The sequence below is a fragment of the Tupaia chinensis genome, unplaced genomic scaffold (genome assembly GCF_000334495.1).
Source record: "Tupaia chinensis unplaced genomic scaffold, TupChi_1.0 Scaffold144276_1, whole genome shotgun sequence".
Classification (NCBI taxonomy): Eukaryota; Metazoa; Chordata; class Mammalia; order Scandentia; family Tupaiidae; genus Tupaia; species Tupaia belangeri.
In genome coordinates, this window is record NW_006204133.1 from 3,869,322 (window position 1) to 3,893,696 (window position 24,375).

Here is a 24,375-nt window from a genome sequence, read left to right on the forward strand (position 1 = left end):
GTACATACCAGCTAAACTTGCTATTGAAAGTAGTTAGATTACTTAAGAAATTTTGTGAATCAATAAAATGTGGGTGAAGAAGGAATGGAAAACAACTGTAGGCACTTAAGATAGTGTGGGAGGAGGGTGGGAAATGGCAGAGGGTGAGAAATAGGGGTAAAAAAATACACACACATCTATACACACATATATACACACACATACATGTATATATATATGAAACTAGAAATGGAAAATTAATGACGATAACATGTATGATTAAGCCACTATGCAGTATATTTTGGATGGGAAATCACATTTTGTATGCTGGGAAAATGCTCAAGGAATAAATGAAAATTAATTAATTTAAAATGTTTCAGAAGAAAATTACAGTGCACTTGTAACTAGATTCTAGCTTTGTCCATAGTTTTAGTCTAAGGTATTTTGTGAATCAATAAAATGTGGAAAAGAATGTTTAAAAAAATGATAAAATGAAATAAATAAAAAAACTCACAACAACCAAAACATGTAACAGACAGAAGTATGGAAAGCTATTGTGTAAATTATTATCTTTGACTTGCTTGACATCCAATGTATTTATGCTTTGAGAACCAATGACATGTGCTATAAAGATGTATAATGATAAAATGTAAGTTAAAAAAAAATGAAAAAGTAAAGAAAACAAGGAGGCTCTTATTTGCCTTCATACTTTAAGTACCACTATTAGCTCAGCAAATATTTTAATGCCTATATGCATTTAATTAGCATTCTAAAAATTTATAACTCCATAACTAATTTCCAATTCTGATCTCTAGTTCAAGGTCTGAAATACATATATGTTTATATGAAGTCTAGAAACAAGAAAGGGGAAAAAAAATTTGACAGAAAAATACAAAGTTCTCTATTAAAAAAATCATATATTGTACATATTATGATGGAGACTTTACGTAAAATATGAAATTAATCTAGAAATATTAAATTATTCAAGAATGGAGGGGGAAATAGAAAAAAAAGAAAGAAGAAAGAAAAACATGAAATTGCACTAGCGTTCTTAAACACAGTTAGCGAAGAATATAAGCAAGCTGGCTGGCCAGTACTGGGCGCTAACATGTCACTGTTGAAGAGGACACTCAACGGAAACCCAGGTGAAATGTAAGTTACATGCCTGGCAGAGTTATACATTGGAAAGTGTAATTGGACACCGTGATTTCTGCATCTATTTTCATTTTCAACTCCATACAGTGAAACAAAACAAAACGAAACTGCAATGGTAAACCTCATTCATGGATAAAAGTAAGAATCTGCACTTTTTGTGCCACATGATTCTGCACAAGGTCTTATTTTTCTAAAAGTGCTCACTCAAGTATCAAGAATGGAAAGTTATGATGATGCCATGAAAACACGAATGAAATATATATATATATAGATGACAAGGGATAGTGCAAAGGGCCATGTACATGGGGACAGTGAGGCCACTGTGTCTCGGCCCCCATCCACCCTTCTGCCCTCTTGTTCTGTGTTGCTGGGGCTGGACTCCGCACGTTACCTTTCCAGGGGATGCTGACTGGAAAGGACGCATTTCTATTGTTTTCTGCCCTGCATCCTCCCTCTGACTCAGTCCACGTGCCCAGTCCCTCCTCACATGTGGCAGGTATGCTACGGCACTGACCATGTCTTCTCCCTGAAGCATTTTTTGTTCAATTCCTAATTCTATTGCTGGACCCTGCAAGATTAGAACAACAGAAAACATACGAAAACCAAGTATTTTTATGCCTCAGTGTTCCAATGGAGTGCTGAAGTCTAAAGTGTCTCACGAGAAATCATGAAAGCTTTGTGGGTGACAAACACCCATGAAAAGATGGTGACTAAGGTGTCAGAACTCACCCTCGACTATTAGGGAAGAAACGGTATTTTCAAAGATTTTTGATACTCGGGCTGCCAACATTCTCTTGGTCAGTCATCTAGCCATACGGTTCTACCAAGCCTCTGTGAGTTCTAAGGGCGTGCATCAGAGTAAGAAGGCAAATACTAAAAGACACAGTCCTTCCCTGCAGGAGCTTCTAGACCTCTGAGGTTCATTTGGCCAGCACCCAAAGCCTCTGGACTCAGAGCAGAATCTGCCGTAGAGTGGATCTGTCGTGGACAGAAACCGAGCCCCTCTAGTCTCATCACAAGGTCCAGAGTGCCCCAAATGACCCTGCAACCTAGAAGCAGGGCCTGGGCACTGAATACTGTGGGCAGATGGAAATGAGACCATCTAGTCAAGGTGCTTGGTTTCAGCTCAAAGGACTCATACAAGCCCGTCAATTAAAAATGCACCTGCAGACGTAAAACACAACACAAACCTGTGCTATCTCTGTCCCTAACCATTCAGATGGCCAAATAAAAAAGCCACAGAACAAAACATGATCAAGTACACTCATTTGTCTTGGATAAGACTTGTGGCAGATTTAGCTTGGTGAATTTCTCTAGACCTACATCAGGTTTATTTTTTAACTTAATTTTACTACAAATGGTAATGGGATATTAATGGGACTTCTCTATATTAATATCCAGACTTATTTTGCCTTTGGTGGACTTCATGTTGTCATTAATGAAATCACATTTGTTGGAAACAAAAGAAATAATTTATAAAGAAAACCGTCTGAGCTAGGAAAACAAACAAACAAAAAATCCCCAAAAATAAAAAAAATCCAAACCTCTCTGGTCTGAAATGGGCAATTTGACCGAGGTTCGGTTACACATATGACCCAAATAGGTCATCCCAAACAAACCATGAGTTTGTTCTTGATTTCCCAGAAGGCACAGAGGGGCAAATACACTTTCATTGGGGTCAAGGAGCAGGTAGCCACTTGGGCACAAGGCTTCTCTTGCCCCACCATCCAGGGTCTGGATGTGAGGGGTCGTCATGATGTGCATTTCCCATGACTGCTCTTGACTCACAAACCTCCCGGGATCACCACCAGAATCATTTATCTAGGAGGTCCCTTCATTTTTGGTAAATCAAAGAAAAAGAAATTCCCTTAGTTTGCCTGAAATCTGTTCAACAATTATGTTGGGAAACTTGTTGGATCTCCAGAATTTTGGCATGCACCACTGAGTCCCTCATAGAAACAGAAATGCCACTCACATGTAACTATCACTATGACTATTTCATGGCTCACTGAAATTAAATTAGTGACTAAAGATGAAAGCCAAGAAGGTAATCTGCTCAGATGCTGAGCTGAAATCATCTTTAAATCCACCCCTTGAGCCCAAACTATAATCTCAAACACTGGTCTCTTATTATGAAAGTGCTCTAAGTTACGAATGGTGCGCTCAGCAAACACCGTCTAAAGCTGCCTCGCGTAAAACTTAAGCATCCCAGATTCCAGCCCCGAGTGCGCTGTCTCTCCCTGCACAAGCTGTAAACAAATTTTATTTGCTGAATAAATGTTAATACCATTCCAGGTTAATGGATAATGCAAAGAAAAGCACCCAAGTACTACAGCACTGGAACCTTTAAGGATGAAATATAATGTAACTTAGAAAACTGCCTGTTACAAACATATGTCAGCTATAAGGGCTTCTAGTCCTCCTCTCCCATCTTCATAGATCTCAGTTATAATTTCTCCCTTGGTTAAGAGAATTTTGCAGTAACACACAGATTTATTAGGTCCCAGGATTAAAATTCTCTGAGTAAGGATAAAAAATAATTATACTTGAGAACACAATAGAGTAGTCAAATGACTTGAAAATCGTCATGCCAGCAAAAATTAGGCAGGGGAGGGAAAGAAGTTAAAGATGAGGTTGATAATGTTGGCTATAAAACCTCCATGTGTTTAAGTGCACAGACGCACGGCCTGGCACGCTGAATCATAAGCTTGCAGAAACAAGAACCCTCCCTATCCCAGAAATGCCTGTGTGGCTCCATTAAGAAGTCAGGGGAGTACTTAGGAGACAGGACAATGGCAGAGAGAAAGAGCGCTGCTGCCAGATGTCTTGGTTAAAATCCCAGCCATACCACTCACTACCGGTGTGACCTCGAACACCCTGTTTAACTTGTCACTTCAGTTTCTTCACCTGTAAAGTGGGGGTATTTGCAGTGCCAACCTCATAGGGCAGTGGTGACGGTTAAAGTTAACACGTTAACATGAGTTAACCTGTGTAAGGAACTTAGACTGACGCCTCATGCACAGTGAGTATCCAGTAAGTGCTAGCTCGCCATCGTTTGGTAATTGTTACTGTATGGGGGGTGGGGGGCGGTTCTTCCAAGAGTTCACAGAAAATGTATATTATAAAAATGGTTCTTCCTGGAGTTCTCAGAAAATGTATATTATAAAAAACGATGTGCATAATTCAGAATTTTATGTTTTTTGCAGCAAAATAAACTTATATTTAATTCTATTTTCCATGAATGTTTTTGTCCCCCTGGGTATTGGATATATGGTGACTGAAATGGGAACTGGAAGGACAGGACACTATGACTTTTGCTCAGCTCACTGGTTACATTTCCTCTGTTTTCTTCGTTTGGATTCTTATCTCTCCACTCCATAGAAACAGGTTGAAAAAAGTCACTAAACGACCTTTGTGTTGTCCAATCCATTGGGTGGCTTTAGATCTTTATCCTTCTGGTCTCAGAAACTCTGAGCAGCTTATAACGCTCTCTTTTTGGCCATGAGTTTTTGTGTTGTTGGTTTTTTTTTCTTTTTAAAGTCTTGCTATAGGGCATGTACACTCACCGAGGGGTTGGGGAGAGTGAGGGCAAAAGTGAGCAAGAGAGTACCCCTCAGTGGGGATGGCCATGCAGTATTCCCTTCTCGACTCCAATTTCCTCTCAGGATTTTGGGCATATGTACATACATGCCTGGAGTTCTTTTTCAAGCTACTGGGTATGGGATTCAAACAGTGTGATTGGCCATGTGGGATCTAGCTGCTTTAACCACCATGCCACTGGCTAGTTTAGTCAATGACTTTTTTATAATTTCTTCTCCACCTCTCTGGTCACTCCTCCTCAATTCAGTTTGTCAGTGGAGCGTCCTTTCTTTGGCCTTTAAGTGTCAGAACTTGGGCACTCACTGTTTCTCAGACTCTACTCTCTCTCTAGGAGGATTTACCCTCCCTCTCATTTTTTAGGGGTGTGTGTGTGTGTGTTTTCTCTTTTGTCACGGAATTCAAAAGCATGCCAGAGACAGAGGGAGAGACAGTGAGAAAGTGAGCAAATCACCCCCTTAGGGAGGATGACCACACCACAATCCCGTCTTCTCCAGTCTCTTCTCGGGATTTTGTGCATGTATGCACATATAACTAACATGATTTTTCAAGCTGCTGGGTCTGGGACCCAAACATAGTCAGCCATGTGAGAATCCAGTACCTTAACCACCATGCCATCTGCTGGCCCCAACCTTACCCATTTTTTGTGATTTCATTAACAATGATATGATAATTAGACCAAAATGTCAACTCACAGCTATCATAAAATCTTGAGTGTTTATCACAGCTGACTTTTTATATTTATTTATGTAATCTTTTAAAACCTAGTATCCATTTCTTTCAGCAGAATGTTAGTTCTATGAAGACATGGGCTGTGTCTGATTGGCCCAGCATTGTTTTCCTGGCATCTCCCACATGGGAAGGGCACGAATACCCTAATTTTCATCAGTTTAAGGCATTATTCATGACTCCTCCCTCCACAACAAGAGAGAAATATCAGTTAAACACAATGGCTACAAGCGAGTACTCCTGGTGACCCTGACCACATTGGTTTACCTGAGTTGGTCACAGGGTAAAGAAACTGATTAAAAACATCAACAACAACAATACAGCTCTACAGAGACTATAGATGGAAACCTGGCACTACGGAGATCAATATGTCACATCCAGGATTTACAGCACATGGAATCTGTTTGTGAGCTGTTACAATGATATTCATCATATTCCTGTAGAGGACTCTTTCACTCATGCCCTGACTAGCTTAATGATTTATTTACTCATTCAACCAAATTGTGCCTTCTGAAACGTAGACATGGAGGGCACAGTCTGGAAGGAAGGTTGGCATGTGACAGATACACAACAAATCCTAAAGGACATAACTGAGAAGGAACCCGCGCTGGCGCAGAGGAGAGAGTAGGGTAAGAGGGACCACACCCTTGGAGAACGAGTGATGTGAGTAAGGCAGGGGGACGTGGACATGATCCTCCAGGAGCTCCTCAAATACCAACTGCTCCTAACAGCAGCTCAGGCTGACAGGTGGGAGAAAGTATGAGAGGTTCAACTGGGTGCCACTGGAACCTTCATCCCCACTGTTCCTCCATGTCTGTATAACCATCCATCATGGCTGACTGGCTCCTGAAAGAGTGGATCTCAGAGAGCTCATGGATTTTATACAGCCACCATCTCCACTGCCCTCTGCAGGCACCTGGGAACCTCGACCTTGCATATGGATATGAATCAATTATCTGGCAGGTCCACATTTTCTTTTCTTCCACACCTGACTTGAGGGCTGTGGAAGGTTTTAGAAATCAGTGTTATGGGAAGGCAGGAGCAGAGCAAGGGGTACGAGGCTCTCATCAGCTCTCTTCAGAAAACAACAATAACGAAGTTTTAGACTCTTGACCATGGCATTAAGTTTTAAGTTAGTAGCATTTTACTGTTTCTAATCTATATCGTTGTGGTGTGTGAATTACTCAAGTCTGTATTCAAACTCAAAGTCCTGCTTAGAGAACGGCCAGGAAGGTCAATTGACAGCTTTCTCCCACATTCCCAGAAATGCCCACGAGAGGATAAAATGGGTAGAATTTTTCTAATTAGGGAAACCAAAAAGGGAATTCTGGCATTATAATTTTGCAGCTACAACACCATAAACAATCAAAGGAAGATGGCTTAAAAATGAAGTAGGTGGACCCCAAACTTGAATGTATGTTGAAAGAAAAGAAATTAGAAAAGTCCACTAGCTTCTTACACTATCTCTTGTTTAACGGAACCAAAGACCCAGAATAGAGATAATATAACGGGGTCTTCAAAAAGTCCATGTGTACTATGAAAATGTGTACTTTGAAAAAATTATGCATGGATTTCAACACTTTTTTGTACCAAAATGGACTTCTACTGTAATTCCATTTTTCTACAAACTTTTTGAAGTCCCCTCGGATGTTTTTCATTTAACATACATTACATGCCAGAAATAAAACTGCCTACTTTCACAACTGTATTCTTTGTAACTATTTGCCATGAAATAAACACATCATTATGAATTCAACAAGTCAAACTTCAACTAATTACTCTGGTCAACCTGAGAGTTACAAGATTTATTTATGAAATAATATATCTCAGAGAGAAAAAAAACTTCTGGTTTTGAAGAGTTTGTTAATATAAAATTTTAAAATAAGTAATTATACCACTATATTTCAGAAAGTCTGTAAAATATCCAAAAATTATGATCATATCAAAGATTTTTTATTGTTGTTGGCTTTTTTTTCCTTTACAGTGAATTGCCCTACCATCTGGTGCAATTTGTCTTGATGTTTCGTTCAGTGAAATACCAGCTTTTTGAGAACTGTAAATTATTAGGTTATTCCCGTGAAAAACTACGAGTGAAGAAAAATACAGGTTGCTGACCACATCCTGATGATAACTTGGAATACTTAGGAAAACATTAACGTGGCAGAACAGACAACCTCAGTCAAGCTGGGCTCGCAGGGGAAATCCACACTAGAAATGTTGATGAGAAGGACAGCCATGTGGAGGAATGGGGAAATTAATGTCATGCAAAGCAATGGAGAAATAAATTCTGAGACTCTAAGCATTACCTCTTTGTCAAGTGCTTCTGATTCTAATTAGATTTAGGAGAAAAATAACAAGGCAACCCCTGCCTGACTTCAAAAGTACAGGGTATTACAAGATGCGTTTAAATAGTTAAGGTGATAAATGTGAGCATGATGGTATTTGTCATCTCAGCCCTGTTCTTCGGTCTTCCAGCTGACTCTCTGACACAGTGTCACCGGAGCGTGTGCAAAGGCACCGGGTGGAAGTGTTGTTTCATAAAGGGTCACTTCAGCAGCTTAGGTGATTACCCTGAGAAAAGGTGAACGTCACACGGCAAACAATGGGCTTCCTTTGATAAGGCTGCCACACACCTTCCTATTTGGAACTTACACCCAAAAGATTTATACAATCTTTTTTTTAAAAGTATTTTCTTACCCGGATGATTTCTTCTACACAGCTGTTGTTCTCTCCAGATCTACTTTCCTGAAAGCAAAAGGGAAAAACATTAAGCCTGATGAACGAGATTGATGGTCACCAAGACAAATGATTTATGCAAGCTTCCAAATTAGTGAGAAATAAATTTGGACCGAGGCAATGTCTAAACTGAGACTTGCTGACAAGCTTCTTCCTCTAATGATCGGCTCCCATGGTATCGCGCCACACAAACCCACCCCAGAGGCCCAGCTCTGGGCCTTCCAACCATGCCCACTTCCAGTGGGGCAGGCTCCACGGGACATAGCACCTGACCTGCAGGTATGAACATCGGCCACCTTGGTTTCCATCAGAGCATGGAAACTGTGGCCTCCATTCTAAAAGTAGATCCAGTTTTCCCAGAAAATACCAAGGGTCTTCAACATATTACTGGAAAAACATGCATTATGAAAAAACTATACAAGGATTTCCTCTTTTTTTCCATCAAAATAAACTTGTACTTTAACTCCATTTTCCCGTGAACTTTTTTTTTTTTTTTTGAGAGGTTTTTGCTATAGGGTATGTGAGCTCACCAGAAAGACAAAGAGAGACAGAGAGATAGAAAGTGAGAAATCACTCCCCAGGGGGGATGGCCACGCCACAACCCCTTCTCCTCCATTTTCCTCTCAGGATCTTGGGCACGCACGCACATGCACGCGACGTGAGTTTAAACCACCGGGTCCGGGACTTGAACCGCAGTCGACTACATGGGAGTCCAGCAATGTAGCCATTACGCTAACGGCTGGTCCCTTTCCATGAACCTTTTTTTTTTTTTGGAGAGATTTTCACTGTAGGGCGTGTGCGCTCGCCAGACAGACAGAGAGAGACATAGAGACAGAAAGCGAGAAATCTCCCCCCAGGGGGGATGGTCACGCCACAATCCCTTCTCCTCCATTCTCCTCTCGGGATCTTGGGCACGCACGCACACGCGCCCGGCGTGAGTTTTAAGCCACCGGGTCCGGGACACGAACCGCGGTTGACTACGTGGGAGTCCAGTGACATAGCCATTACGCTAACTGCTGGTTCCCTCCATGAACCTTTTGAAGTGCACTTGAATATGCTGTGGATCTGACAAATACAATGGTTGCTACAGTCAAGCTCCACCCACAGTCCTCAGAACCTAGATTTATAGGCTTGCTTGGCAGAAACTGAAGACCAAAAGGAGCAACCCCTTCTGCGTGCTGGCTACAGCATGCTAGGGTCCCACTCCATAGCCATGTTCTGTGTTCCATGCCACACGGTGCTGGGGAGATGCTGAGGGGCCTGGGCCATGGGGCCTTCCGGTCAGCCTAGATACCATAGGGAACACCCTGTGTTCCAGAGACACCACTTCATAGCTGTCACACAGCCTAGAGCATGGAATGTAGTCTTTGGGGACATGGGAGCAGTGTATGTTGGTAGAGGTGCTATATCTGTGATCCCAGAGAGATCACTTTTCTTGGTCCTATAATACGAGGGTGCTGACACAGCCAGAGTGACATCCCAGGAGGATGCCATGATAGCGTCTGTCTTCACAAGGTCCCCTCCAGCCCACTCTCCTTTCTTCCTTACAGTTTGTTCCCCACTGGGAATGCTATCTGCTTCTTTCCCAGTTTTCCTAGTTAATTACAAGTCTTCCTAAGATTGCAGTTCAATCCTGGCTTCCTCAAGGGGAGGAATCCCTTTAAAATAGTCTCCCCTTCCCTCTAGTTAGGGACCAAGGAAGATATATGAGGCCTGAAAAGGTCTCACACTTGACTGAGATATTCTCCTACCCAGATGGGTTTCCCAGCTGAGGCCCAGGAGGATTCATGACCCACCCAAAGCCACATCATGCCAGAACCCGGACCAGCACACAGAATGCCTGAATGTCGGTGGTGCACATTTTCTCGAGAAGCTTTTCCTACTCCCAAAGGCCGTGCTTGAAATACGTGTACTTCCTTAGTAAACCTGAGCTATTTGCCAAAGGTATTTCATTACCAGCATTTCTGGGAGGTTTATAGTTTGGAAACCTTTTTTATTGTGAGAAAATATATATATAACCTTTACCATTTTTTCCATTTTATAGTGCACAAGTTACTGGCAGTAAGCACACTCATGATGTCATACAGCCAACACCCTCTAGATCTGGAACTTTCACACCATCCCAAATGGAGACCCTAAGCCCATTCCTCTCTTTCCCCAATCCTCTCTTTCCCAATCCCCTGAAAAACACTCATGTGCTTTCTGTCTCTTCAAATTTCCCTATTCTGGACAAATCATACAATGTAATTTTATATTGTATAATATTTATAATATTATCACTTAAGATAAATAATATTTGCAAGGTTTCATTCACACTGTGGCACGTATCAACAATTCATTCTTTTTTAAGGGCTGAATAATATTCCATGACACATTTTATTTATTTGCTGGTCATTTGATGAATATATTGCTTGTTTCCACTTTGGCTGCTGTGAACATTCATATACGAGTTTTGTTCTAAACACTTGTTTTCAATTATTTTGGCTATATAAAGGGACTGTGGAAAAATTTAATTAAAGAACTAAAGAACTAGTTTATTTGGGTGTAAAGAATTCTGAAATCTATGCATTTTTTTTAAACAATATGCATTTTCCATGAACTTTTTTCCCCATGAACTTTCTGAAGGACCCATCATGTAAGCAAGAGTGGGACTACAGGGTCATCTGGTAACCCTGTGTTTAAATTTTGAGGAACTGCCAAATTGTTTCCCATGTCGACTGCACCATTTTCTATTCTTATCATCATTATCTGTAGTTCTAATTTCTACATATCCTTGCCAACACTTGTTATTTTATTTTTTATGGTAGTCTCCATAGGAGTATGAAATCCTGTCTCACTGTGGTTTTGATCTGCATTTTCCTCATGACTAGTGATGTTACACATCCTTTCATCTGTGTCTGCTTTGAAGAAATGTCTTCTCAAGTCCTTTGCCCATTTTTAAATTGAGTTGTCTTTTTATTATTTTGTTATAAGAGTTCTTTATATATTTTGGATATTAGACCTTAATCAAATAAATGCTTTGTGAAATTGTCCTCTATTCTCTGGATTAAGTTTTCACTCTTTTGATAGTGTTCATAGGTGTGGAAACCTTTTTATCTTGACGAAGTCCAATTTAGCTACGTTTTTCTTCTGCTTGAGTGTTTGGTGTCATAGCTAAAAAAACCATTGAGAAATCTAAGTCATGAAACTTTACTATGAGCTTTTATTTATTTTTTATTCCCCAAGAGTTTTACAACTTCAGTTCTTATGTTTAGGTCTTTGATCTATTGGTTTGGAAACACTTAGGTAAAGTTTATTTCGTTATAAATTATTTAGTAAATTTTAGTTAAAATAGGGACATTATCTTTTTGTTCCATTCTACTCTCATTGTAGATCAATCACAAAATATACAAGGCACAGCCACTGTTATTAACACTGTGTGGAATACAACATACATGTCTATCATTATAAATCAAGAAAAATTGTTAAATATAATGACAGGATTCGGAGACACGAATGTTTTTATTAACATTTCCTACCCTTTCCTATAGTCATTTCCTCTTCTATCTTGCCAAAAGCATCAGGTGGCAACACACATGTTATAATCCTCAACCCCATCCCTGATTCCTCCTCACCCCAGTTCTGCTCTGGAAACCACCATTCTGAGACACATTGGACCAGAGGGTTCTTTTGGAACCTGTCCGAAACCTGTTCTCTTTCCAGGGAAGCCTGAGGCAACCATTGCCAAGCCTTTATAGGAAAGTGTGGTCAGTCCAGGCCTTAATGGTCCCTTAAAAGGACCTCCTTTGGCTCATGGCAAGACTGAGTGATAATTGAAACTATGCCATGAAACCCACAACCATTTCTCTTACCCTACTTCCAAGTCCCAATCCTTTCCAACTGTGTAAAATGTTAGCAGAAAAATGATAAATTCTCAATGTACTTTGTTTTCCACCTAAAACAAACTAATCAAGGAAAGCTTGACTTCATATTTTCCTGAATCACTCAGAGACAACATAATAAAAGCAACAACAACAAAAACAATTCAAATTAGAGTTTGATTCCTTAAAGCAAAACCTTCCCTGAATACCATACTTCAATTTCTTTCTTTTTAACTGCCATGTGTGCAAATGGCGATGTGCAAAGGGGTGGGGAGAGAGAAAGAAAGAACCCTTCAATGGGGGTTGGCCATGCCACAATCCTTTTACCTCCATTTCTATATCCCCTTGGGATTTAGGGCTTGCATGTATGTATGCCTGGTGTGTTTTCTCAAGCCAATAGGGTTGGGATTTGAACTGTGGCTGCCCATGTGGGATCCAGCCCCCAGTACACAGCTGCTTAACTGTTGTGCGATGGGGCTTCCCCCACATTTTAACTTCATTTGATGTGGTTTATATAACTGACAGGTTGTTCCAATGAAATCTCCCCTTAACATCCTATACATTTCCACTACCCTACTACTTTAAGGGGATATACTGAGAGAGAAATATATGACAGAGGTCCTGTCTACTACTTCTTTAGGAGACACCTACACAGGATTATTACACAGGGTCATCTTGATGGCAGCTCTAATCATGAGCCTCAGTGGTCTGACAGATACTAAATCATTCTTGGCTAGGAAGGCTCCCTGGAAAGTTGAGAGACTAACAGAAGTGAGGCCAGGACAAGAGGGATTTCAACAACAGTCTCAGAAATCTTGACCTTAAATCACAGCATAGACAGTCTTTGGCAGTGGGACATGCTGGTTCTTCTCTGGAACATTTCTCTGGTCACTCAACATTGATTTGAATCTCCAGGACCCCATTTGGATTGGGGTGGATCCAGAGGGCATGGTATGGCAGGCAGTTTCAGTTGAAAGAACCTTGAAGCTCATTTCAGGCCAACTCAATGACTTCAACAGATGGGACATTCATGGCTCAGAGAAGTGAAGGGCTTTGTCCAAAATCATTCTGGCAGCAAGGGGCACTCAAGACAGTACCCACACACATTTCTTCAGCATCAGGTCAGTGAGTTTTCTACGATCTCATGTTGTTTCCCTAGACTCAGACCTTGGAACTGGCTCAAACTGTGGTAACTTACAGTAGACGAATCAAATTTAGATAGTTTGGGGAGGCTTTCAGAAAGTCATGGAAAATGTGTATTATGAAAACCTAGGCATGGATTTCAATTTTTTTTTTTTAAACTGAAATAAACTCACACTTTAGTTTTATTTTCCGTGAGCTTTTTAAAGTCCCCTTGTATTTGGGTAAATTTCCTCCTCCTGTCAGTCACCTGTCTCTCTCACTCTCCCTCAACATCACATGCACAGGCCAAACGAAAAGACATGGGAGAGGAAGTAGGAGAACTGGTCACAATTACTATGCCTTCTCTGACCTTAAAAATGAGAAATGGGGGAACCAGCAGTTAGCATAATGGCTATGTCACTGGACTCCCACGTAGTCGACCGCGGTTCACGTCCCGGACCCGGTGACTTAAAACTCACGCCGGGCGCATGTGCATGCGTGCCCAAGACCCTGAGAAGAGAACGGAGGAGAAGGGATTGTGGCGTGACCATCCCTTCTGGGGAGTGATTTCTCGCTTTCTGTCTCTATGTCTCTCTCTGTCTGTCTGGCGAGCGCACGCGCCCTATAGCGAAAACCCCTCCAAAAAAAAAAAAAAAATGAGAAACAGGGATGGGGGAGGTGTTCTCAGACACTGAAGCTGGAATTCCAGCTTCTCTTTCCCAAACACACAGAAGGAGTGGGTAGGCAGCATCGGGGCAGGGGGTGGACTAGAAGGCCTTTCACCTTCTTGAGGTGGTTTTAGCTGCAGTTGTGTGCTTTGATTATGTCTACATTTTAAAGACTTTCCATGTTTATGAGCGAGATTAACTATGTGCGCAATTTACATCTCCAAATCTGTGTTTATATTTTTCACAAGAAAGTTACTGCTTTCCTTAGAAAGGTACCCACTGAGAAGGAGGGCTGCACAATGGAAATCTTAATTACTCTGTATTTTGAGGGTTGGTGGCTGTTGTTTCACGCTGAGTTGCTGAGTGGTTGTGCTGTGTTTACTCCGACATTGATGAACCCACCTCATTTTCTTATCATCACATTATAAAATCTGTCATAATACTCTCACCTCATTGAACCTCCAACTAAACTTCAATGAAAAGCTAGCAATCCCAGCTGGTTCTCCTTCTCTACAACCTTACTTATCATGCTTTCCCTAAATCCTACCACTTAAATGTACACACCACACACTCTGCCGGCGTCATGGAAGGAAATAAGCTGTGGGTAAGGAGAGCCCAAGAAATAGCCTGAAGTGACCCTCGCCGATGGCAGAAGTCCCTGATTACCATGCCAAGCACAGAGCACTGGGAGAAGCACAGCTTAAGGAGAAAACACCTGATCCAATCAGTAGGCAATGACTTCTCGTTGCAGAGATGAGCTGCACACATCTTAGTTTTCTGAGAACAGTTTAACCCTTCATCAGACACATTTCAGGCAGAGCTTCCCTTCTCCAGTAATGCCACTTTAAAGTCATAATGCCCTTGTGTGTTCAAAGTACTCTAAAGATCTTTTAGCACTTAGAAATTGTTTATCTCTGGCCCACTCTTAAAACGTTCCTGCAGAAGTATTTCAAAATAAATCTTACTATTCCTGATTTACAGAAAAATTGAGATACAAAGAAATCAGGTGTGTCATCAAGCCACAAGAGCAGCGGGCAGAGGTGTAAGCCTGAACCAGGGATCACCAATCGGAATTCTGTTGTAAGACTGATTCCTACCAATGACCCCAGCCTTACCTTTGACCTGTGGACAAGGAGGTACAACCCGTCTCCCCCTAGCCTAATATGTCCCTTTCAAGGGCTGCACCCTGCTCCCAGCACCCTGGTACCGGAAGTCCAGTGTAAGCCCTGATCGGCACCCTCCTCATCTGACCTGCTCAGCCCACATACCGCCCTTTGCTCTGCCCCTCACATTGAGCTCCCTCTCTCTGACCCTCCTGCCACCACCATCCTCCAGACATTTATCCATTGAGAGGAAAAACAAGCGAAAGGAATCGTTAAAAGAGGAAAGTTAAACAAAGTTGTATCATAAAAATGTAAACAAGACAATAGCAAATAATGAAACAATGGCAATATCAACAGCAACAAAAAGTTTATAGCAAAGCAAAGCAGAAGAATCAGAGCGCATCATACAAAAAGAGAAAAAAAGTTGGGGTCTTAATAAACTATCAAAATAATATGTCAGGAAACAGTCGGAAAAACAAAATTATTATGGTTAGAGGTCTTTAATCCACCCATTGTTCCTAATATGAGGAGTCTTCAAAAGTCAATGGAAAAAATCAAAGTAGAAGTTTACTTTGGTACCCCCAAATTTGATATTCATGTATAGTTTTTTTTTATAATATGCATTTTCTATAAACATTCTGAAGACTTGTTGTAGACTAAGGATATGTATTTTTCAAAAAAACAGGGTAGAAAAAGCCTTATTCAAGGAGAAAGATAATTTGAAAACAAATGAAAACTAAATGGGTAGAAATAATGAACTTAGGATCTGATGAGGAACTCTCACTTGGCAAGTGCACATGTGCGAGTTGTTGAATTAGTAGTTACTAGGCTACAGAAAAAGGCTTTAAAATTTCTTAAAAAAAAAAAAAAAGGAAAAAAAGTTGTTTTACAGCTTATGTTCTTTACCAACACAGTTGTCTAAACTATGAAGTTTTGAATTAAATGTGCAGACATAAAAATGTAGAATTCTTAGATTTATATAAATATAACACTAGGGCCAGCCTATGGCCCGGTGGTTAAGGGAGCCAGATTCCACATGGCCAACCACACAATTTGAGTCCCAGACTTAGTGGCTTGAAAAACATGCTGGTTGTATGTGTGTGCGAGCCCAAACTTCCAAAAGGAGAGATAAATAGTGAAGGGGCTGCAGCGTGACCATGCCCCATGGGAGATGCTTTCTCCCTCTGGTGAGCACTTGCACCCCCGACAAATTAAAAACTGTATATATATTAACATACATATGCCAAACTAAAAGTGTGAGGTGCCCTCAAAGATTTCCTCAGAGGCAAATCCATAAAGGCTTTCAGTATTTTTCCCCAAAGGAAGTGTATGTGCTAAGCAATCAATTGAACATATGAAATTAAAAGAGAAATAGAAAAAAGGCAAAAAAAAAAGAGGAGAAAATAACAAATAGGTAAAAATAAGTGAAATATTTATATATAGAATATAAAATAAAGTTTTAAAAGCCAAATATAATTTCTCAAAAGCAAAATATACTATTTATAACATCATACAAGTAACTTATAAATCTATCCATTAGAAAAATCTGGTCAGGCCAGCAGATGTGTGGGAATTAAGGCGCTGAATTCCCACATGGCCAATTCCCACATGGGCTTGAGGTCCAGGCCTGGCAGCTTGAAAACCATGCCAGGTAAGTATGTGTGTGACCCCAAATCCCAGGAGAATAGAGGACAAGGGATTGTGGTGTGACCATCCCCTCTTGGGGGTGATTTCTCACTTTCCTGCTCTCTGTTTATCTCAGGCAAACACACACACCCCAAGACAAAAGCCTTAAAAAAAAAAAAAAAAAGAGAAAAGAAAGAATCTTGGTCAGTAAGAGTAGCAGAGGGGAAAAGAGGTGTTGAGGCATTGGTTGATGGATATAAACTACAGTTCCATAAAAAGAAGTTCTAATGATCTATAGCAAAGCTAAGTAACTATAATTAACAATTTACTCCCTCTCTCTATCTCTCCATATATATATTCATATATATATATATAAATAGCTAAAAGAGAAAATTTCCAATGTTTCAACACAAAATAATGATAAACATTTAAGATAAGGAATATGCTAAGTATACTGATTTTATCATTATGTATTGCAGCATATTACTGAAAAATTATACTGTACCCCATACATATGTATAATTATGTGTCAATTTTAAAATCTAAATTTAGGGTAATAAGGGGAATACGGAAGGAATTATTGGGTTGTCAGAAAAGTCTTGATGTACTTTTTTCTGTTTTTCTATGCAAAAATGCATCATGATTTTTCCAACAGCCCAATATAATTATGAGGATTTGGGCATTAATATTAAAATAGAATCCAATACTAATAAGTAAAAAATCTTGATGAAGTTAGTAACTTTCTGGAAAAAAAATGTAGAAGACTTAAGAAATAAAGAAAAGCGGCTAACAGGTGGTGTGGTAAAGGTGAACTCCCACATGGCTGATTATGGTTTGAGTCTTGGGCCTGGAGTCTTGAGAATTAAGCCAGGTGCATGTGCTTGCATGCCCCAAATTCCAGGCGGAGTATGGAGGAGAAGGGATTTTGATGTGGCCATCCCCCTGGGAGGTGATTTCCTCACTTTCCCCCTTAATGTCTCTTTTTGGCAAATGCAAGTGCTCTATGGCAAAAACCTTAAAAAAATGATTGAGATAAAAGTTGGGTAACATAAAATCTATCTTTAGCTTAAAATGAATAATTCAATGGCATTTAGTATATTCACAATTTTGTCAATCATAATCATTTCTATATAATTCCAAAATATTTTCATCATTCCAAAGTAAAACCCTACAACCATTAGTTTCTCCCCAGCCCCCTACTTCCCCCTACATTAACTTTTTAATGTGGTTTTACTGTATTAACCAATACTGTAACTGCACTGAAAAGAAGAACATGAGAGTATGTTCTTGGGAGCTGTGTACTTGCATTAGCTAATTTCTTAGTGGCTATGCTATGTTATGTATGTGTTTATGATCCATTCCTACCAGTACTTGGTACAACAGAGCAGGCATTCAATATTTGTTGAATGAATAAATAAGTGACCAACACACTTAAAAAATGACTCCTTAAAAAATTAAAGTCCCGAAGTTTATATGTAATAAAGCTGGTCATGTATATTACAAAGGGATGTCTTTGCTTTATCCAAAACCAACAAACCACCAGTTGGCCTAAAGAAAAATTCTTAGAACATCAATATTTTCATCCAAATTAAGCTTATACCCATTAGTACAGAAACCATTAGCAAGTCATTCGACTTTCCTAATTCCATTTGGTACAGAAAAACTTCATGGGGCCCACCTGTAGCATAGTGGTTCAGTGCTATGCATAGACTTCTGGATCCCACCAGGTCAACCGTGGTTTGAACCCTGGTCCTGGTGGCTGAAAAATATGCCCAGTGCATGTGCATGCCCCATATCCTGACAGGACGGAGAAGAGAGGGCAAAGGATTGTGGAGTGATCATGCTCAATTAGGAGGGGCCTGCTCTCTGTCTGGTGATTGCACATGCCCTTTAGCAACTAGAAACATCAGGATAAACACATATTATGAAAAAAGCTATCCATGGATTTCAAAAATTTTTGCACCAAAATGAACTACTTTCACTCTATTGTCCATGATCTCTTTGAAGTCCCCTGGTATTTGCCCTCTAACATTTGGCAATACCGGCAATATTGTTAAAGCATTACTAATTGACTTCTATCAGATTCTTACCCATAGGACAATGTTTTTAATTATGGGATTATTTTTTCTGGACTCATGACAGAGTTCATGCATGTGTGTGTGTGTGTGTGTGTGTGTGTGGAGGGGATTTGAGGGGCTGGGGAGAGAAGCACCCTCCACAAGGTTTGATCACGCCACAATCCCCTCTCTCCTGCGTGTTTCAGGCTGACCAGACTGGGATTCAAATTGTGGTTACCACGTGGGATCCAGCTTCTCTTGAGCAGCACATTAGCACTGTGTCACGAAACTGGCCCTGCTATTATTTTCATAATGAAAATTAGTGCTCTCAATCAGAGCTTGTAGTTAAAAGTGCATTTGGTTTCAGAAAGTTAAGTGGCCTATCAGTGAGCTGACCTTGTCAAAGACCTATTGATGGCATAAAGAGATTAGAACCAGAGACAGTGATTTTACATCCTGGTCACTAATTGATATTGAGTGCTTTTCCACAGGGTCATGTCTCAATAAAGTACCCGAGGACTGTGTACTGGGGTCATCTTCCACACAGCCCTGTCAACGCTGGGCAGACAAACCACCTAACATTCCAATGAACGTGGACTTCCCAGTCACCACCGGACACTGACAAGACTTCTTGACCTTTGTGTTCCTTCATCTAAAGAATGTGGTCATTCCTTGAACCAGGACGACCAGGCAGGCTCATGCAAGAGGAACGATGCCAAAGACAGCTAACCCTCAGGTGACAGCCAGGATTCAGCGACACTTTGAAAATTTACTACTTCCTACTTAACGTTTTCCTGCATCTCATCCTGCCCCCACCCCCATTTATAGTATCTAATAACAAGGAACATATTATTTGCAGGTAACAGGCCTGCCCATAGGACAACCTTGTACCATAGTCTTTTTTTCTCCCTTACAGGAGGAGAGAATTGTATAAGAAAAACACGTTTTTCGTTCTTTCTCTTTTATGCATGTATGTGCTAGAGAGAGAAAGCGCTCTCAACAGAGTCACATTCCCCCTCCCCAGCCCTATAGCCCCCTCAGGATTTGGGGCCCCTTTGTATGTGGTCTGACATGTTTTTAGGCTGACCACGGGACCCAGACCTGTGGGTGGCCATGTGGCTTCCAGCACTACAGTCCAGTTTGCTATGGACTGTGCCACTGAGGCTGGGCCCTTTCTAATCATGAAGTTCTGAACACAGGAGCTTGCACGGTGGAGACAGTAATCCCATGTGTCTGAAGAATATAACTAAATTAAAGATACTCAGGACTGCTCACTTATGTCCCACAGAAAGACAGATAATCAATTCTCTCTTAACCATAAATGGAAATCACTATTGTAAATGGTCAAAGTGGCATCACATATTTGACAATATGACTTGGCACATTATATTAATTTTATGTAAACACTTTTAAAGAAGAAATAGAGAACAGATTCACAAATAACCCTTTCTCTGTCCTGTTCTTCATAGTCTTGCCATTATAATCTGACCTTCTCAACAGGGCGTCGGGCATACCTGATGTCCAGAACAGACTTCATCCTGGGGTCCCAATATCAACTGTTTCTACTTATGCTCTCTGAGGAGCTAGGTTACCAATAAAGGACAAAGAAAGAGACCCAGCTGAAGTGGCTGGGGTGCAGAGGAGAAGACTGAGAGGTGGGTGGAGGGAACACTGAAAACATGAATGAGAAACTGGCAGAGATTCTTGTTGACTGGTGAGAATTTGTCAATACTCAAAGTCTCATATGCTTAAATAGATCTATCTGCAATAGTGTAGCTGAAGATGAAAAAAAATTAAACATTTTTGAACATTTATAGCATCTTCATTCTTGACTCTGCAGGTGTAGCTTTACTATAATAACTTCTGGAAAATTTTTGCAGCTATGACAGAAGTGACAGATTTTTATCCTTTTCCTTCCACTCCCTGAAATGTTTGGTTCCTGAACAAAAGTGTGCAGGTCCCATGTAAGGCAGAGTGAGCTCTTCTGTTTGGGCAATTTGGTACCTGGGGATGAACCCGGATATTGGCCTCTGCATTTGCCTCTCTTCTATCAGGGCTGGGCACAGAACACCCTGGAAAAGACTCTGACTGCTTAATTTTCATGTAAAAGCTCAGACATTTGAGTCTGTTCTGTCACTAATAACAGAAAATATCTGAGTCTGGGCCATTTATACAAATAGAGGCTGAATGGGAACCAGCAGTTAGCGTAATGGCTATGTCGCTGGACTCCCACGTAGTCGACCGCAGTTCGCGTCCCGGACCCGGTGGCTTAAAACTCACACTGGGCGCGTGTGCGTGCGTGCCCCCAAGATCCCAAGAGGAGAATGGAGGAGAAGGGATTGCGGTGTGACCATCCCCCCTGGGGGGTGATTTCTCGCTTTCTGTCTCTATGTCTCTCTCTGTCTGTCTGGCGAGCGCACGCGCCCTACAGTGAAAATCTCTCCTCCCCCCCCCCAAAAAAAAAAAAAAAACAAATAGAGGTTGAATGAAAGCTCTTGCTTTGGAGCAGCATCTGCTGAAGGTCGACCTGGTGCGGGGCAGGATGCATGCACCTGTGTCCCAGAGCTCTGTTCTGGTCTCCCTCCCTTTTCTTATACAACCATCAGGAGTCAATCATGAGGGGCCTGCTCTGAAGACCTCAATTCTAATCTCCTCCCAAAGGCCCACCTTCCAACACCAAGGGTGGGACTAAGTTTTCACAATCCATCTTTTTTCTTTTTTTGAGAGGTTTTTGCTATAGGGCGTGTGCGCTTGCCAGAAAGACAGAGAGAGACAGAGAGATAGAAAGCGAGAAATCACCCCCAGGGGGGATGGCCATGCTGCAACCCCTTCTCCTCCATTCTCCTCTTGGGATCTTGGGCACGCATGCACACATACCTGGCATGAGTTTAAGCCACTGGGTCTGGGACTCGAACCACAGTCGACTACATGGGAGTCCAGCAACATAGCCATTACACTGACTGCTGGTCCCAACAACCCACTATTTAATTCTGTGACAACCCATCTCTGAACCTTCAACCCACCTTTTAATTCTGTGACAACCCATCTCTGAACCTTTGGGGGACATCCAAACCACTGTACCATGGAAAGCCATCCTCGGGTGATCTTCACTGGGCAACTCAGGAAGAGACTTGTCCATTCTCTGTGTCCCTTCCATAGAGAGGACAGAAGTGTTTTCTGTCTCTATTTTAAGACCTCTGAGTGGGGCCCCATTAGAAAACAACCTCTCTGAATACCTTCGCTAGTATCCTAAAATCCCATGGAGTTAAAATCCAAAGGGAGAAACAAAAGGTTTATCAAAAAAAAAAAAAAATAGGTGAATGAGAAAGCGACATCACATTAAAGATATTCTGAGCTGATGACAGCATGATTCTGTGTGGACAGACTCAGACGTTCTCTCTTGAATGTTAGCTAACACCATGAGTAAGAGCCTCCAGACACAAGGAAGAGTTGGAAAGAAAACCATGTGCTTAAGTCGCTCTTTGCTTTTACAACCTTTGGCTTCTCTCAAGAGATTATTACTGTCTGGAATGGATGATAGTCAGATTCCTGCATTAGGAATTCCCTTTCTGATGGGGAACACTTAAACTGTGTTCACTGAAAGAGAAAAAGAAAACAGTCTCAAGACCTAATTAAAACACTTCCAAGACTATGTTGGAATAACTTAACAAAAAATGGTCACTTTGTAGTAAATACAAATAAGAAGAGTTCAATTACATCAGAAAGTATAAATGAGAATGGTCAAGGTTATGTTGTACCTAACACCATGGCTTAAATGCTTACAGAAAAAGACAAAAATCACTCAGGTATCCATCAACCCTCATCTCTGACATAACAAATACCAAAGAGCAATGTGCAATGTTTGATTACAGACTTGATTTCTAAAGCAGGGAAAGTTAATTTAATTTTATTATTTATTTATTTATGGTTTTTTTTCCCCCCCCTCTTTAAGGCACATACAGTTACTGGAGAGACAGAGAGACAGAAAGTGAGAAACCACCCTCAGGGAGGATGGCCACACTGTAATCCCTTCTTTATTCTCCTGGGATTTGGGACACACACACACACACACACACACACACACACACACGCCCAGTGTGAGTTTTAAGCCACTGGGTCAGGGACTCAAACCATGCTCAAATACATAGGAGTCCAGTGATGTAACCATTACACAATCTGCTGGTCCCAAGCAGATGATTTTTAGAAACAAATTTCTTTAGGCATAAAGGAGATATCCAGGGGCCAGCAGGTGGTGTGATACCTAGGCACTAGATTCCCACATGGCCAACCAGTTTGGGCCCCAGACCTGGCCGCTTGAAAATCATGCTAGCATGTATGCATGTGTGCCTAGAATCCCAAGAGGAGAATGGAGGAGGACTGCAGCATGGCTATCCCTTTGGGGCATGATTTCTTACTTCTCCTCTCTCTGTCTCTCTCTGATGAGCACACGTGCCCTATGGCAAAAACCTAAAACATAAATAAATAAAAATAAGAGGAAACCCAGAAAATCAGCAGTAGTAAAGCAATAAATGAAACAGCCATTTAATGTAACTTACAACCCAAGTGGGACCTGGGAAAACCTGAAGGCAGCCTAAGGAGCAGGAGTGAGCACAGCTGGCCACTGCTAAGGCGGGCAGTGTAGTGGGAAATAATATGAAATCAACAGAGGACAGAAAAAGCATGAGTCAACCTCTATCTTTTGCCTTCACTCCAGCAACCATCTACAAAGTGATAAGTGGACTACTTTTGCCTTCACACCAGCAACCATCTACAAAGTGATAAGTGGACAAACTAAGTTAGGTAGCAATACTTTAAACCACTTTCTGTTGCAGCCACAGGAAAAACTGCATAAATGGCATGAAGGGAACTTATGATGCAGCCATTGAACCTCACCTTAAAAACCTATCATCATGTCAGGAAAAGGCAACGCTTTAGCTCTTCCTAAGTTAGGATCCCCAAACTACAGACTTCCAAGTTTGCTGCTCACACCACAGACTCTACGGTGTAGCAGGCACCGGCATGGGCTTTGCCCAATTCTGCCACCTGTTCCGTGTCTCCTTGAGGGAAGTCACCTCACCCCTCTAGAATGCCTTTTCTCATTCATAAAACAGGGAGCAGCAGCACTGACTCAATGTGAGGACTACGCGGGGTGAAATGTATCGAGCATTCAGCTGGCACCTTCCAGGGAGAGGAAACGATTATTTTATTCTAGAACTGTACAGAGAGGGTGCTCAGGCAAGCAAGCTATAATCACTAGAAGGCTATATGAGTTTGCAAAGACCACATGATATCATCTCTGAGGTTTTTCCTCCAGTCATAAATACCCTGTGTCTGAATTTCCACGAGGCAGATGCTAGGCATCTGTCAAGGTCTTGTAAGATCTCCCAGTGTGTTGACAAAGGTGTGGGAATTGGTTGTTCATAGACTTAGACGTGGACAGGCAGCTAACTGAACCACTCCTTAAGGTAGTATTGTTCAACAAGTGTTTACTGTGTGCTTAACTTGTGTCCAGCATATCCACAACTGTATAACAGAGGCAAAAAAATGCTGCCTTTCCAGAGTTTAGAATCAAATAAGGGGAGTCAGGAGAGTAATAAATAGATTAGGTAGTATAGCAGAAGAGGAAATGTTATGGGGAACAACTAGAATAGGACCTGGGGATGTGGGATGAGGTATTACGTCTATAATCTGCTCACTTGATAACCAGGACACAATTTAAAATCCAGGTAAGTGAGCCTCTTCC

The 24,375-nt window shown here is 41.2% G+C and overlaps 1 protein-coding gene across 1 annotated transcript in view; it reads right to left on the minus strand.

The window, feature by feature from the left end:
* Window positions 1–24,375, minus strand: part of AFF3 (ALF transcription elongation factor 3) — a 531,321-nt gene that overhangs the window by 317,901 nt on the left and 189,045 nt on the right. The window contains 1 exon segment of the mRNA XM_027767542.1: window positions 8,158–8,205. Within this exon segment, the coding sequence (XP_027623343.1) occupies window positions 8,158–8,205 (48 nt within the window).